The sequence below is a fragment of the Sitophilus oryzae genome, unplaced genomic scaffold (genome assembly GCF_002938485.1).
Source record: "Sitophilus oryzae breed Bouriz unplaced genomic scaffold, Soryzae_2.0 scaffold_177_pilon_pilon, whole genome shotgun sequence".
Lineage (NCBI taxonomy): Eukaryota > Metazoa > Arthropoda > Insecta > Coleoptera > Curculionidae > Sitophilus > Sitophilus oryzae.
The window spans coordinates 3373250-3391599 of record NW_022146479.1 but is presented as its reverse complement, the minus strand read 5'-3'; the positions used below and the strand labels follow the sequence as shown (position 1 = coordinate 3391599).

The window sequence follows — 18350 nt, the reverse complement described above, 5'->3', positions numbered from 1 at the left end:
GGCGGCGAGACAACGGACAACGGAGTGGGGAATGCGCTACGGCGAACGTAGCTGCTGCGGTCGACGCCGTCGATGGTCGTATTGGGTTTACAACAGCTTAAAAATAATAGGATATAAAAGAAGCAGCTTTTTTGAAACAGTTGCGGGCATAACGCCTGGCGGTCGAGATAACAGGAGTGGGAAAGGAACGCTGCTGCATCGGTCGATTGTCGATGGAGGCTCGCAACGGGTTGGAGAATAATAACGCATCAGTTGTTTTAGCTACGTTGTTTTTTAAGCTGTTACGAGCATAACAGAGCGGCGGACGAGATAATCGGAGTGGGAAAGTAACGCTGCTGCATCGGTCGATTGTCGATGGAGGTTCGAAACAGGTTGGAGAATAACGCATCAGTTGTTTTAGATACATTGTTTTTCAACCTTTTACGAGCATAACGGGCGGAGGTTGAGATATTATGGCGCTGTATGTTTCAGTACTTGGTTATTAAGTTTCAATATTTAGGTATTTATTTATTCTGAAAATTTTTCAGAATAATATTTTAAGATTTTTTAAAAATGTGTACAGGGTGTTTTGAAAAATCTGGTCATTGATTAATCACTATCCTGCTTAAAGCCCTTGACGTAAAAAGCTGATTTTTGGAAAACGGATTGACTTTAGTGTGTAGAGGTTCGATAAGAAGGGATTTTCCGAAACTCAAATTCTAAGGGTAAAACTGGTAAAAACTTCTAAACTAAAAACTGGTGAGTTTTTCGAAAAAAACTCTTAAACACGTTTATTTTATTTTGTTGTTTTACATATTTTAAGATTTTTAAAAAATATATACAGGGTGTTTCATAAAATATGACCATTGAGTAATCATGATTCTGCTTAAACTGCTTGACGTTTAAAGCTGATTTTTTATGGCAAACGGATTGACTGTGGGGTGTAGAGATTCGATAAGGAGGGGTTTCTCGAATCTCAAATTCCAAGAGGGTGAAAACGCCTCTCAAATATTGCAATATTTGATACTTAAAAAACGGTTAGTATTTCGGGAAAACGCTTGGACACGCATAATTTATTTTGTTTTTTTACATATTTTGAAATTTTTTAAAAAATCATACAGGGTGTTCCAAAAAGTTGAGTCATTGATTAACCACGATTCTGCTTAAACTGCTCGACGTTTAAAGCTTATTTTTGGCAAATGTGAGAAAATTTTATTCAGTTTGTATATTAATGGAAATTCTTGCTTTGCTTTATCATCACCATTACAAATTAATAATTCGACGCGAACGAAGTTGCGGGTACACGCTAGTTTAAGTGTAAAATTAATTCGAACTCTAGTGTGTAGTTGGTTTACTTATGAAGAATATACTACACATTTTCTTATATTGCTATTTTTTGACCGCAAATGGTAAAATCATAACTAAGAGCTTCTCGCCCGTCGAGTGAGATGCACCCTGTACACTGCTGTGCAATTCAGGATCTACGCGGATCGAGGGGCAGGCCGTAGGTAGATCGGAATGTATAGGTATAGACGAGTGGCGGCATTTTAGCTTTTTTATATCGCAATTTGTAAACAGCGCTTATTTGTAAACAACCACCGTTTTTAGTTTAGAGAGGTATTTTAGATAACAATCGATATTTAGAAATGTTATGACACCCTGGAAATACTACCACCGAGCACGTCATTGTTGCAACTTGCAACTGCGTGTTAATACGCCTTGCGGTGGCCGCCTCATACTCTTTCAGATATTTAGCAATAAAATAAAGAAACCTGTTATTTTTAAGCTGTTATTTTAAGCTGTTTTTTATAAATAACTATAACAGTTTCAACTGTTATCTAAAAATAACAGTTTTGCCCATCACTAAAATGTTGATATTTGAAGAAATTTAAAGATAATTTTATCATCTAGTTACATCCTTTCTCGACAGTTTGTTTTTTGCTTCATCTGACTTAATAGACAGGCCTTCTTGACATAAGATTTGTTTAGTTTAATCTTCTTACAGTCGGTTCACTTACATGTACGTTCCTTAGTTGCAATTCATGTGTGTCTTCTTCAAGAGCGAATATCTCCAAAAAAAATAAAGCTATTGAGATGAACCAAAAAATAAAGTATCGAGAAAAGATACACCAAAATTATAAAATGATTATCACATTCCTTGCTTTTTTAACATATTCACAGGGTGTTCCAAAGGTTCACCAAAATAACAACATTTTATATTTTTTCGAATTATTTATAGATGGAAACTTTAGTTTTTAATTTAGAACTTAAGACACTAAAAAGTCAAATAATTTAACTACATATTGCTTAAAAGGTCATCAAAATCGGCCTACTAGAATACAATATACAACTGCTCCTAACTGTATTCCGGAAACTTCAGCAGCATATTCTGCAGATAAAAGTAATTCAAAAATTTGTATAAATATATGTATGTCCTAAAATGCTTAGTTTCCGAGATACAGGGTGTAGAAATTTCATTTTTATTTCGATTTTTTTTAAATCATTTCTGAAGTAACTTCAATATTTGAACGAAAACTAGTGTCTGGGAGTTTTTTGACAAGAGAAATTCGATTTTGACGTCAATATGACTCTTACTTGTTAGGGGCGCCACCTACATATTTTTTAACAGGTTTGAAGAGTAATAACTTTTCGTTCGTACCTGTATAAAACTACTGAGTAAAAAAATATATATTTACGACGTTTTTTATGTAAAAAATGTGTCTTGGTAAAAATCGCTACGAGTAATGGTTCTCGAGATATTTGGAATCTAAATTATCAATACCTGTCATCATTGCCATAAATTAAACATGTTGACTAAATAGTTATTAGACTGAAATCATAAATTTGAAATGGTTTTGTGCTAAAAGTTCAACAGAAACTGTTTTATCATCATTTTTTCGAAAAAAAATTTATGATGAATTTAAAAAAAAATAAAAAGTTCCCAAGTTTATCATTTCAGTCAAATAACTATCTACTAAACATGTTTATTTTTTGTCAATAATGACATGTATTGACTATTTCCATTCTAAATATCCTGAGAACGGTTGCTTGTAGCGATTTTTACCAATAGATATTTTTTAAGTAAAAAATCACGGAAATGTATATTTTTTCACTCAGGAGTTTTATACGAGTACGGACGAAAAGTTATTACTCTTCAAAACAGTTAAAACATATGTAGGTGGCGCCCCCTACAAATAGAAGTCATATTAACATCAAAATCAAATTTCTCATGTCAAAAAACTTTTTTTGAATGAGACACCAGTTTTCATCAAGATATTGACGTTACTTCGGAAATTATTTGGAAAATATCGAAATAAAAATGAAACTTCTACACCTTGTATCTCCGAAATTAAGCATTTTAGAACATAGATTTATACGAACATTTTTATTTATTTTTATGTGCAGAATATGCTGCCGAAGTTTCCGGAATACAGTTCGGACCACCCTGTATAATACATCAAAATTATAAGGTGTCCGTTTTTCGCGCCGTAAGTGAACAACACAATAGTTCTTTATTAGAAAATTTAATATTATTTTTAAGTTGTAATAGGCTGTCCAGCCACACACAGTGACAGGTCTATTTTTCATTCACAGGAAAATAGTCTGTTCTTTTATTTTTTGGACACCGTCTGTCAAAATCTTCCCTGGCTCGCTGGACAGACTATACACATTATTGAGATTTAGTTTTATTATTTTCTTTATTTAGTTTATAATTTAATAACTCAATCAATATTAGATTTCTTTGGTTTCAAGTGTCTGGTAAAATATATCAACAATGTTCATCTAGCCTCAACACATCTAACACAAATACAATACACAAACGAGCACCACCAAATTAACCTGATATTCGTCATGGTTGTTGAAGAAAGCTGGGTTGCCGGGTAAATTAAGCTGACAGAAAAAACATTTTTAATGTGCATTACATCGTTTACATCGTCTTTTATCTTGTTGTGTATCTATGTGATTTATAACAGCAAAGACTTAAGGTATAATATACAATAATTTGCCAAAAACACCTATAAAATTAAACATGTGATATAATTCGTATTACCAAAAAGAAGTATCTCTGTAGTATCACCCACTAGAGTTTAGTATGCTATTTATACTCCCTGTATATTATGAGTGTGTTAACAGATATTATTTCTGATTTCAAAAATATAAATAGCACATACATTTATTTTAATAGTTTCATTCAAAATTTGATACAAAAAAAGTAAACAATTATTGTAAATACCATATAATTGAAGAAGAAAACGGTGTCAAGTTAGCTTTGATATATCGATCTATGATATTCTTTCTATAATTCTACATACACATTGACAACGATCTATACTTCCAAGTCTACTTTGATGCTATTTTTTCGGTCGTATGGTACCACACGATAAAAAAAAACGGCATCGAAGAAAGCGGGAGAGATAATTTTGGCGAGCTCAAGCCCTAGACGTCATCCCTAGACCTACCCGTAATCTTCATCAAGGTCCATATATGTTTTATTTGTAATTTTATGACGTAAATTTTTTTGAATTGATTTGTATTGTATGACATTTTTTTTATTATTTGTATATTTGTTTTTGTGCTTTTTTGTTTGGTGAATGAATCTGTTTTGGCTTTTTGTACAATAAAGCGTTGTTCTTTATTTTTAATAGCGCTTACTGCCAGTTGGCCTTAGGAAGGGTTTGATTTATTTTTATTTGAGTTAAAATTATTTTTAAATAGTGTAGTTTAAAATTCGATTTTTTTTTGAAATAGATTGGTCTATAATTAGTGTTAATTTTTGACACGTTTTATGTCAATTTTTAGTAAATTACTTCTAGAGATTGATCTCGCCAAAATTATCTTAATATAAATTATATATTTTTAATCGTTCGCTATTTAACAGTATAAAATTAGATATGTAGTTAATTAGATGCAAATTTTTACATATTTTTAAAAAATTTTAAATAAAACTATTAAAAAAAACAAGCATATATGATACACCCGGTATATTTATTTATTTATAGGTAAATATGAAGCTTATATTAATATTAATTGGTTTTAATTTTACTCTAATTTGAAAATATTATTTGTTTAAAACAACATTTATTTAAAACTGTTATAAATCACAGTCTCAGTGGACATTTACTGTTTATTGTGTATTGTTATTTTTGTGCTGTGATTACAAATTAAAATAAATTTGCCTCATTTCTCAAAAAATTGTTGTGTTTTTTAGAACATTTTAGAAAATTTATCAATAAATATAATTGAAGTATTTTTCTATTTCGTAATCCTAGGTATTACGATTATAAAAATTTATTTTAATTTTTTTGTGTTAGAGTTATTTTTTTGTGTTAATTCTTGATCTCTCCCAATCCAATAAAACGCTAATGATGCCAAACAAAGCAAAATATCAATCGCATTTAGGGGCATGTCAAAATTTTATTCATTTTAAACAAAATACTTAAATTTATTTGTATGTTTTAGTATTTTTATTTAATTTTTACGTTACCTTTTTGTTTTTCTTTTAATTTAATTTTATTTTAGTTTATTAGCTTAGAAAATTTAAACTATTTATTATAAATAGATAACATTTCTAACTATTAGCTATTCAGAATAACAAAAGGTAAAAGACATCTAGGGAATATACTACATGTTCAAACATGCCTTCGAAAAAATAAGGTTATCGTTCAATGTAAAAAGTTTAACAGATCTAGAAGAGATAGATTTATAGAGAAAAGCAAAGATAACAGAAATAAAGAAATGAATCTGTGTGATAAAAAAATACATAAAAAACAAAGAAAAATAAACATATAATTGCAATAACGAAAAAAAAAGTTTTAAACAAAAGTACCTAGGATGTATTTTTTTAATAAACATATTTTTAGTTCATTTTTTTGTCATAACATTAATTTCTTATAATTTGTCATGTCATGACTGTCATCTTATAAATATATATATCTTATAAATTATAAACCAATTTTTTTGTAAAAAAATATGTTAGAAATGACTACAGTGTGAGTCAATCAATCATCACAATAGGTGCAAATAGTTTTAGGGGTAGTATATTTCGACCCCAGAAACACTATTATTTGGTTTTTTCGAGAAAAAAAAATTGAAAATATGGAATTTTTTGAAAAAAATTTGGAATTTTTTTTAGTTTTTAAGTTAAAAAACATAATTTCTTGATGATATGGCAACAAAGGTAGTAGGTTAAATTTACAAGAAAGAAAACCCAGAAGAGATCCAGTGGTTCTCAAAATTTAAGCAAAAAATATTTTTTTTTGGATATTTTCAAAGCAAAATAACTCTGTTATTTTAGACTTGTTTGAAACGGTAAAAAGAAATTATGTTTCTTTTATCGAGATCTACCAGCACTGAAAATATTTTCACTTATTTAAGACTCACCCTGTATAATCGATACCAAATAAACTTTTAGTTCTGTATTGCATATGTTTTCAGTTTAAGCGAATTGTGTTGTAATACTTTAAGCTTAAATTTTATTACTAAATTAATATATACATACTAATTAAGTGTTTATAAAGATATAATGTAATCGAACATCAACTAGGTACTGTTAGGACATAACCACAAAGATACTACGTGTTAGTGCAAACACTGCTTTAGTAAATTTAGTGTTGTTAAGCTACTAAGAACGAATTATTACCGATTATAGAATTGTTATCTAGCTTAATTCTTCTGTCATCGAGGCAACGTAGCAATACCCTGTATATTTTTCCTTTCGTTTAAGAGTCTATGGAGAGCTTGAGGACTGAGTTGCCCAGGTAATATACCACCGTTCAGTTCACTACACGGAACAGTAACTCTTTGTGGCAATGTAATATTAAACTAAATAAAAGAAAATAATAGTTATTTGTACAGTATGTCCTAAAAGGTATGTAACAAATAAAGAAAAGAAAGTTTGAGTTATTAAAATTAGATATTGTACTGAATAACAAAATTAAGGAAGAGGTATAAAGCTTGATTTTCATGCATCCGTGGTCCGTTGATACGATGATGGTTAATCGTTTCTAACCAATCGAAGTCTTTAAATTCAACCAATAAAATTAATATCGTATCATCGTATCGTCGGATAACAGATGCATGAAAATCAAGCTTAACGTTGTTCATGAATTCAACACGGAATTGACGTCATAAGCCCCCATTTTTGACAGTTCTCTTTGACGGTTCAATTGACACATTTGAATTTGATTTGAAATTTTGCATATTTTTTGTGCTTTTCTAAGCTTATTTTATGTTATTTATTATTTATTCCACAAACGGTGTTGTTGCGAATTAGTAAGTCTAGAAACATATTGTATCAAAACTTAAATGATTAACAATGACGATATTGCGAATTGTAACAGAGATCTCGGTCAAAAATCAAGAGAAATAAGGGACTAATTTTCCCAATTAATAAATTAGTAAACCAATGAATTATAAAATTCACTTAGATATAACTAATTAATTATTTTAATATGCCCCTTCCTTAATCTTTTTATTCAAAGGATACATAGTATTGATTTTCTATATTTTTTATTTATTTAAAATCTTTTTAAAACACACTGTAACAAGAAAATAAAAGATACAAAGCATTTAAAAAGAGATATACAGAGGTGAAAAAGTAGATAAGTGAGTTGAAGAATTAATATCTGCTTTAATTAATTCATTATAAAAATCAATATGATTAAACCAGATATTATTATGGAGTCTGTGTGAAAATAAAGGAGGTGTAATGTATGGATCAATGCAAAAAATATGATCGAGCCAAAACATACCTTTGTAGCACACTCGAAACAAACTGTAACGACCTTAGAGATTACGTTCATAAGATTCTTGGTTTCTTGTATGACATTGTCAACTTTGGTAAAGGTCGCTGCTTTACCGACAGTGTGATCCTTCACGGTGAATTGCAGTCTCTGTACGAACGTTGGCACTTTGTCTAGGTTTTCCAGTAAATCTTTCTTTTGTGCTCCACCAGGTACCTAAAATACAGAATAATACCGTTAAGTGAAAAAAAAATGTGCATTAGAAACTAAGAGGGCTAGGACAAATCTGTGTGTAGCATCTAGTTTCATGAAAAAGTAGCATAATTATGTGAGCACCTCATCTTTGTGCCTCTACTCATTAACGAGAAACCCTGTAAAACACGAAAATGGGACAACCTGTACTCCCTCGCAAACACTCACACAAAGCAATTGGTGCCCAACAAATTTTTGGTGCAGAGAAATTTACCAGGGCAGAGACAGACAAAAAAGTTCTTAGTGAACATTCGCTAAGATCATAGATCATAGACCAATTAAAATATTACCTGATAACTAAACTGCCTAATAACCTTATACAATCTATTGGCTTCCTCTGCAAAATATTCAGCCTGTGTGAATAGGTCTTGGGTGGTTTTCAATGGACCCTCTCCTTTGGTAAACTGATACATGGAAAAAGCCATGGAAGACATGTTTTTCGCCCTTTTTACTATGTCGTTGTTCTCCTAAAACACCAAGAAAAAAAGTTTAAAAATAACAAAAAAATTGTTAAAAAATAATATTAAATTAATTAATTTTTCTTTGATAATATTGGAGACTCACATCCATTTGGGCGTTGTTACTCTCTTGCCACTTGTCAGCTTCAGCCTCCATTTCGCTAGTAGCTAATTTCATTTCCAATCCAGACTTAGCGATCCTTTCTTGTTCCTCTGTATCTAATCTCACAGCCTTAAGAGGTTTGGAAGTTGTACCGTGTTTCTATAAAATAAATAAACCTAAATTCCCATCTAAATAAATAAAAATACGATGCGTCATTGAATTTAGGATTCAAATTACAGGTTTTGAAGAATAAACATTTTTTTTTCAGTTAGCTATTTAATAAAACAAAGTTGAAGCGATGAGAAACAAAACATTTGGCATATTTTAAACGGCCAGGACAGGACACGAAAAAACATTAGACGATCAAATCTATTTTTCCAAGGCTGCTTAATTAAAAATTAGTGTTTTTAACCCATCTATGGCACTCTAGATTGAAATTTAAAATACGATTTTTTTTAAGCGAGAATGTCAAAAGTTGACATATGATACGTCATTTTATTCAGAATATCATTTTCTATCCAATAAAGTAAAAAAATACCGAGAGTGTCATTTAAAAATAAAAAGTTATAGTCATTTCCGGTGAAACAGAAAGTGGCCGAAAACAATAGAATATAATCAATCCTAATTTATGTCATGTAATATGCCAAATCTCGTTTTTTTATCTGAAAAAATAAAAAATTTATATGGATGAGCCACTTTTGAGACGCACCCGGTATAAATAAAATAAATTAAGATTCAGACCCAAACTCACCCCTGGTCTCGGCAGAGACATGTACACCTGCTTCTCGGGCTTGGATTGGCTGGCGTCCAGCACGTCCTTGACGATTGTGGTCACGTCCGACACCAGCCACTGATACATTTCCGCGAAAACTTCCAGATTTTCCTGCGATATTTTGCTGCCGGGGTGCAGCGATACGGTTTTGGCTGCTGTGACCACTTGGGGACCGTAAACTCGCAGGTTGATTTCGGTGAACTTGGCCGATACTTGTAACGTTTCCGATACTGCCACATGTCGAAGAAGCTTGCAAACCTAAAAAAATATCATTATATTTTGTTCGTATAGTCCTTTGAATAAGAAGACTAAGGAAGGAGCATATCAAAAATCTTAGGTACACCGCGATGGGCCTCAAATATGGCCGACTTAAATTCCGGTTTATCAGTGTCGTTCTAATTTTATTTAAAAAATGTAAAACTATGATGTAGGGTAGACGTGGGGTAGACTCAATAATTTGTTGTTTTTATTTTACGTTGTGAATAAATGTTAGTAGTTTAATTAAAAATTGTTATAAAAATATATAATTCTAATAAAAATAGATAAGTTATAATAGAGATTTATTAACACAAACATCCGATATGCTACTGAAGCAGGTAAGTCAAATTGACGTATCTAAATTCTTTGACATCTAATATTTGACAAGTAGTAAATAAAAGCAAAAATGCAAGAAAAAATATATAATTAGTTAATTTAAGTGAATTTCATAAATGATCGGTTTACTACACGTACCTATGTATATTATATAGTCAATTACTAGCGAAAAGTTGTTACATTATTTCACTCGATTTTTGCCGAGATCTACCACACTCTACACAACCAACTATTTTAGAGTCTTTTTCGATAAATCGCGATAGTGTCACTGTTAATTTAAGTTCTGCCACAAACTCCATCTAGATTTACTACCTTTATACAACTATCAGTAGTAGAATAAATAATAAATAACATTAAATAAGCTCCGTAAAGACTGACAAATCCACAAAATTTCAAATCAAATTCAAATGTGTCATATGAATCGTCAAACAGAACTGTCAAGAATCCCCACCCTAGAGAGCTTTTATGGTGGCTTTTCCGCCCACCATGCATGAATCTTTGAATAAGAAGACTAAGGAAGGAGCATAATGCTATCCATGTATTCATGCATGGTGGGCGGAAAAGCCACCATAAAAGCTCTCTAGGGTGGGGATCCTTGACAGTTCTGTTTGACGATTCATTTGACACATTTGAATTTGATTTGAAATTTTGTGGATTTGTCAGTCTTTACGGAGCTTATTTTATGTTATTTATTATTTATTCTACTACTGATAGTTGTATAAAGGTAGTAAATCTAGATGGAAATTGTGACAGAACTTAAATTAACAGTGACACTATCGCGATTTATCGATTTGAACTCTAAAATAGTTGGTTGTGTAGCGTGCAGTAGATATCGGCAAAAATTGAGTGAAATAATGGAACAACTTTTCGCTAGTAATTGACTATATAATATACATACGTGTGATAAGTAAATCATTTATAGTACTTAATTAACTAAATTATATATTTTTCTTGCGTTTTCGCTGTATATGTATTGTCAGCACACGATCATTATGAAATCAAATTAACAAATTAATTATGACTTTGCTTGCATTACTTATCCTTAATGCCAGGTGAAATAAGAAGAACTTAGATACGTTTGTGACTGCTTATTATAACTGCTGTTAGTAATTATAACATTTAATAACTACCAACATTTATTCACAACGTAAAATAAAACAACAAATTATTGGGTCTACCCCACGTCTACCCTACATCATAGTTTTACATTTTTTAAATAAAATTAGAACGACACTGATAAACCGGAATTTAAGTCGGCCATATTTGAGGCCCATCGCGGTGTACCTAAGATTTTTGATATACTCCTTCCTTAGTCTTCTTATTCAAAGGCATGAATACATGGATAGCATTATGCTCCTTCCTTAGTCTTCTTATTCAAAGGTATAGTCCAGATTGGTAAACTACAGAGTTAGGCGACGTCGAGAATGTCACATCGACAATTGAAATACTGACATGTCAACTATGATGTTGGCGTCAATGTCGACACTAACAACTTAGTACACAAATTATAGCTATAGCACTGTTATTATAGCACTGCACAAAAGCTATTACGGCTTGGTGCATTCTCTGCCGCCGCCGGTGACCTCTGCCACCATTGGAGAATATTGTAAAAAACTAGCATATACAAATAAACGGGTTTAAATAGCGAGTACACGAAAAATTTATTATTTAATTATTCTAAAAGTGTTAGGAAGTATAATTTGTGAAAATTCTAAAAATAAAAATAAAAAAGTAAATATTTTCATATCTTCAGAAGGTCTAACTTGTATTATAATTTATTATTCCAGTTAAATAAAAACTTTTTAGATGAGTTCAACTACGGTAGCGAGCATAGTTTTAATCACCGGTTTTGCTAGTGGGGCATAATTGGAGCTATTTCGGCTATAACGAAATTTTTTAAAGGTACATAATTATAATTTTAGAAGATGTTCATAAAACATTTAATCAGTAGTTGATTAAGAAAAAAGTATCCCATTAATATTATATTGCAAATTATATTTTCTCCTCTCATAGTATAAGTCTATTTAATTTTTTGATTATGTAACGAGAACTTTGTTTACTCACTTGTTTCGTCGAACTGCTTGAATCCATTTTTGCTATTGATCAAATCGGTATGATAAACTATGAAGCTATAAAATAGTTTCGGGAGAGTTGAATATCCGGAAAAGTTGAGTTATTGAATGTTAATTGCACCTAACAACGCCTTAATTATGATCTCCTTTACGCGTTACCATGTTTTCGGTAATTTTATTAACACACGGAAATTATTACTACCCGAAACAGCGTTACATCACACAAACATCTGTGAGAGTAGTTTGTCTCAATAACTGCACTAGCAAAAAAATAAAATACTTAAATATTATGACAAAACCACGATTTCAACATTATTTTAATGCGATCAACATGACGGCGAACTATATAATGATAATTTCAGATTTTTGCCGTTGAGGCGCTGCGGTCGGAATTTGTTGAAGTCAACTGATATGCACCAGCTAATTTTAGTCGTCTGCTGGAAATGCTAACATGATTAGCGAAACGAGGGTTTAGTGTTTAAAAGTGTTCTAGTAAATTAGTATCTTATTTTGCAATTATTGTTATAATTTGTCACTAATAGTTTTTCTCGACTATAGCAGAAGTTTTTAAAGAAAGAAATGGCCAATTCAATATAATATTATATTGAAAAATAAATATTTTCTTTATACAAAAAAATTCTAATAGTTTCTTTTTTTTTAAGTTCTATTTGCATTAAAAAAACTACGTAGAATGCGTGTCTTGTAAAAATCTATTAAAAAATCGAGAGTCTACCTATTTGCCTGCAAGATTAAGACCAAAAGTAAATCATACATTTTCTCATCACTATTAAGCAACACCCCGTATATTTATTAAATTAATTAAAAATAGATCAACTCGATTTTGTAATTTATATGCAGATTTTATCAGATTACTCATAATATTTTAATCATTTATCACTGAAATTGTTAATCTATTAATTTCTCAGTCTGCATAATTGCACTAACTTATATCCTTATAAATAAAAATAAACTACAATAGATTTACAAGAACAGGCACGTCTGTCACTGTCAAGAATTTTCTCTTTAGAGAGACTATACTATGCAAAAATTCCATCGTACTGTTGCGGACCCGTGTGGACTCGACCTAACCTAACTGATGTCCCGCCCCCAGATGACCTTAATATCGCATTAAATTAGTACATACGAGAACATTCGAAACCTCTCTATGCACTTAATAATCTATGGATTATTCGAGAAATCTTTAGCTGTGGGTATAAAATCCGACGGCTGGGGCCTGAAGAGATCGTCCTCGTCAGAAATAAATAGACGAGTACAGCTGCCGCGCTAAATTCAAAATAAATTATTTCTAGATAAATAGTTATAAATAGTGTGTAAATAGTTCTTTGGGTCTTTTAATCGTTATTGTTTGTTACTTAGTGTAAATAAATTATGTTTAAATAAATTGTGACTTTCTATCCACAGGAAACCGACGAAAAACGTAACAGTATTGTAAAATAATCCTGTATAATATTAGAAAATAATAAACTTACCTCCAGAATGTGATCTATGGAATCTTGAAACTCGTCAGAAGTGTGTCTTAACCTGTCAACGTCACTCGACACAGCCTGCTGTCGAATGGCACCCACCATTTCCAAGCCGTGCTTAGTTGCACTGCTCAATTCTTGGGCTTGATTGATAGCCGCATTAGCCAGATGTCTGGACAGATCCCTGGCTGAATTGATACAAACTTGTACGGATTCCTCAATTTCCGGACAATTTGAGGCATCCTGAAAACCTATTTGTACCTAAAAGGAATAGAAAATAATTTAATAAAAATAAAGGAGAAAGTAACGCACACACGTTGTAACAGATTTAATTATCAATCAACAGATTTAATTATCAAGAAATCAATAGAAGTCAATAGACATCAAAGACCTTAGTTTTACAAAATTAGATAAACAAATTTCTTACCACATTGGCGTAGAGACCTAGAAGGTGATCCATTTCGGCCTTAAGTCGTTCGCTGGCTTCCAAAATGGCTTCTCTGTGTTCGTGAATGGTGTAGGCACTGTCAGTAAAGTCCTGAGTTCTTTCGAGCACCGCTTCTAACGCTGCGGGAAGTGTTTCTTGACAGGATATATCTGCAAAAAACAATATATTTGTTTGTGATCTTAATTGGCCCAGAACCCTTCTGTTTGAGACAACAAGAATTGACAGAGATAAAAGTACATTAGCCAAAATTTACGGCAGACCTAATAGACGGAGAGCTGGCTACATAAAAAACCTTATCATCGTTACATGGCTAATTTTTCTTGTGAAGTATCCTTTTGTGTAGCCATTATGAAAAAGTGATGTCTGCCAGCGCGATCCCGCGGCTTAAAGCGGGGGTAGCCAATCGAAAGGGTGAAATTTTGACAATAAACATATTATAAGGTGCACGAGTTATAGTTGCCAAATAGCTTTTATTTATTATTAAGAAACGTGGAAAATTATTGGCAAACATTTTTCTCGTGGTTAAAATGCCGGCACACAACGCGAAAGAGGCATGAAATTTTGACAAAAAAATCATCGCATTTATGCATGCCGATTGATGGAATGTCATGTTTATTTATTTAAAAAGCCCTATGCAAAAGGACAGAGAAAAAAATTGTGGCTCAATCAGCGGTAAACAGTTAACAAAAGTGCGATATTGCTCTATACAGGGTAAGTTTCAAATAAGTGTAAATATTTTCAGAGCTGGTAGATCTCAATAAAAGAAACATATTTTCTCTTTAACGTTTTCCAAATAAGTCCAAAATAACCGAGCTATTTAAGTTTGAAAATTTAAAAAGAAATTGATTTATTTCTAAATAATTTTTTGAGTCACCTGTTTTTTTTAATGTATTTGCATATGATTTGCATCCATACTTTTACTGTCGTAACCATAGAATAAAGTCGTAAGCATGGTAGGTTAAGAAATAATTATACCGTGGTTAAATTTACGGTGAACAGGCAGTTCGAAACGAGGCACCGTGTGCAACCCAGGAGATGGAAAAACAAAATTGATGATGTTTGCTTCCTGGTTTTTTTGTGTTTTGGGATCGGTTTCTTCGCTCCCTGATTCCTTACTGTACTGATGAAGCCTGAAGGCAGTTACATCAGTGTGCACTAGTGTAGGTGTGGTTGTGTGAGTGTGAGTGTGTGTGTCTGCACTGGTGTACACTAGTGTATACGGTTACGAGTTGTTGAGGGCTGAGCCGTTTAATCTTTTTTCTCCTTTTTTTTACATTTCCCTCACTATTTATTTCTTTTTCAATAAGAATAATGACACATCCATAGAAAAATAGGTGGACATAACTCAACAATAGGTTATGAAATTCACGTAACGTTGACATTTTTCATCGTTTTATTCACATTTGATTATTAGCTGCTATTAGTAAACAATTAGATACCTGAGAAATTACGATGCTGCCAATATGTGCTAAACGCGTATCAAGAAAACGATTCGCTCGGCAACGAGAATACCAAAATCGACGGTTTGGCGTTCCGCTAATCGAATACTTTCGCTTACGGCTTTGAAAGCGTAAAGCTTCATTCAAAACCTCGCAATTAGTGTAATAAATTACTGGTTTCAATTAGCGTAGAAGTTTGTTCCTTTAATTTAAATATAAGCATTCAGAACGTCAAAATTAGTGGTAGACATTTTCAATTAGTAGAAAAAGTTATCAAACTAATTATACTTCAAAAATTTCAGTTAACGTCTCCTTTTTGCTGCCAGGGCTAATCTGGACGGGGCCTACTTTGTTTACGCGGAATCTGAACCGCGGTCCTCGGCCATATCATGGTCAATGGCCTACCGACTTGGCAAGTGTCTAAATCGACTCTTACTCACGAGATATCCGATCTCATCCGGCCTCGAACCGGCGTGAATGAGCAGTGTGTGTCAATAGATTTTACACTTTTGCCTTTATTGGACAACAGCACGATACAGTTTCGAAACGGTCACCCGTCCATCCACTAGCATCGCCTTACGTCGCTTAACTTCGGTGTTCTAATGGGACCCGGTGTTTCGACGTAGCTGAGCCGTTGCCCTGAACTTTGGCTTTTGATTAGCTTCCGTCAAGAGAAATTGATACTTTGATACAACTAACTAACGCAAGCTCTTGCTAGGATATTCTATTAATTTTAATTGTGCTTTTTAAATATTCTGAATAATCGTAAACTAAAAAGTATAAAGTGTAATTGAAACCACTAATTTATTCCACTAATTGCGAGGTTCCGAATAAAGCTTAACGTTTTTATGTCGAAATTCGAGAATTCAGACCTGGCGTACTCACCTTGCTGTTTTCGTACAGACCTCGAATCAGCTGGATAAGGTATTGAAAAGGTACTGCATAGTAAATACTATGGAGGCTAGAATATATATACTCCATAGTAAATACTTATTAATTTAAAAAATGCATCATGAATAAAATTTAGATATCGTATTAAAATATTTGACACTGAATAAAATCAAGATACGTTAAAAAATATCACACGATTTAATTACTCAAATTAAACATAAACAGCGACCTTCAAGACTAGGCCCTTTATGAATAATGCACGTACACATGTTAGAACAGCGAGATGCCCTACAAACGATAAAGAGCGTGGCAAGCTTGCTAGCGTGCATATCACGCCGGGCAAAGTTACAATGGGCATTCAAGCTGACTGCCTCCCACCTGCTCTAACTTCTCCTCTGAGAAAAGTTATTGCTCTGCATATATCTCTTACAACGTAACATAATGCATGAATTCTGTGTGTTATGTTCTACAACAGGCAGGTACTAGGAAAAGTAATAAAGTTAGGTGTATTGAGTGTTTCAAAACAAATGTGAAAACTTTAAAGTCTCATTCAGAACCTAAAATTAGTGGTTTTAATTATATTTTATATTTAAAAGTTTGTGATCATTGACAATGACTAAAAATACAATTAAAATTAAGAATATCCTAGAAACAGCTTGCGGTCCTCAGTTGTTTCACTCAGAACCTCGCAATTAGTGAAATAAATTAGTGGTTTCAATTAGGGTAGAAGTTTGTTTCTCTAATTTGAATGCAAGCATTCAGCACGTTAAAATTAGCGGTAGGAATTTTCAATTAGTGGAAAAAGTTAACAAACTTTTAACTTTTCCACTAATTATACTTCAAAATTTGCGAAGGATGTCATTTTGGCCTTTGATTGTCATCCGTCAAGAGAAAATATGGTTAGAAATCAAAACTTTATTGTTTTATAAACTAAATATTAGACTTTCTCTATGGATACAACTGATTACCGCAAGATGTTGCTAGGATATCCTATTAATTTTAATTGTGTTTCTTGTTTGAATTATGAATGAACGTACACTAAAGCTTCATTCAGAACCTCGTAAATTAGTGGTTTAATAAATAGCGTGGAAGTGTTCCTCTAAATTGAATGTAAACATTCAGAACATTTTGACGTTCTAAATTATAAAAAACGGCTCGCCTATGGCACGAATGGTTGTCGTCTCAGCGCACTCAGTAATAAGGTGTTCCGATGTTTCCACATTTTCTCCACAGTGTCCTGTTAGAAACCCCGTGACAATCCGAAGATTTTTCTTACTTAAATCAAGGAAAATATTTGATTTTTATCGGTAGTAAGTTCTAAGAAACTTTTTCGAGTATCTTAGGCCGTTAGAACATTCCCATTCCAGGTTACGGATGAAGTCCAAGTTCTTGAGTTCCGCTTTAAGCTGGTTTCCGCCTGGAAAGCAGAACGGTTGTGGTCCAGTTAGTGGAAGTGTTTGCTCCTTTTCTAGCTAGATCGTTTGCTTTTTCATTGCCTTCGAGTAGGAGGACTTTATTTTTTGTTTGCTAAATTTGTTCAGCTTTTCTAGGCACTTTGAATTGATGGTTACTGAGTTGATCGCTTTTAGTGCTGCTTGACTATCGAATAAGATGGCTATTTCCTGTTTTCGATAGTTCCTATCTAAGATAAGTCATATCATCTTTCGATAGCGTAGCTTTCGAGGTGCTTCCGTAGCGCATATGATATTTTTGTTGTTAAATAAATAATAAAATTATAACTGACCAATTGTTATTAGAAACATGCTTATTTATGGTACTTAAAATACTTTACATTTAATACGTCCATAAAAATGAAATAAAGAAAATAAAACCATTGTGAATGATTTTTAAAAACGTAAAACTAAAAAGTATAAAGTGTAATTGAAACCACTAATTTATTCCACTAATTGCGAGGTTCTGAATGAAGCTTAACGTTTTTATGTCGAATTTATTATTATTTAAATAATACAAATTTTTACATTTATAAATGCTATTTTTGAAAAAATTGCGTTTCAAAACAGTGATAATGTCCAAAAAAACGAGTCCTAATAGTCTAGCACATAAATCAAAATTGGTGTCGACATGGTTTAAAATTTATACCAGTTAGATTTTCACG

At 32.2% G+C, this 18350-nt stretch overlaps 1 protein-coding gene across 1 annotated transcript in view; it reads right to left on the bottom strand.

Moving 5' to 3' along the window:
- Positions 1 to 18350, bottom strand: part of LOC115882368 (alpha-catulin) — an 87622-nt gene that overhangs the window by 7425 nt on the left and 61847 nt on the right. The window contains exons 6-11 of the mRNA XM_030900416.1: positions 13884 to 14053; positions 13463 to 13717; positions 9286 to 9564; positions 8538 to 8693; positions 8264 to 8440; positions 7731 to 7937 (exon numbers count right to left, since the gene is read on the bottom strand). Coding sequence (XP_030756276.1) covers positions 7731 to 7937; positions 8264 to 8440; positions 8538 to 8693; positions 9286 to 9564; positions 13463 to 13717; positions 13884 to 14053 — 1244 coding nt within the window. The remainder of the gene's footprint in view (positions 1 to 7730; positions 7938 to 8263; positions 8441 to 8537; positions 8694 to 9285; positions 9565 to 13462; positions 13718 to 13883; positions 14054 to 18350) is intronic.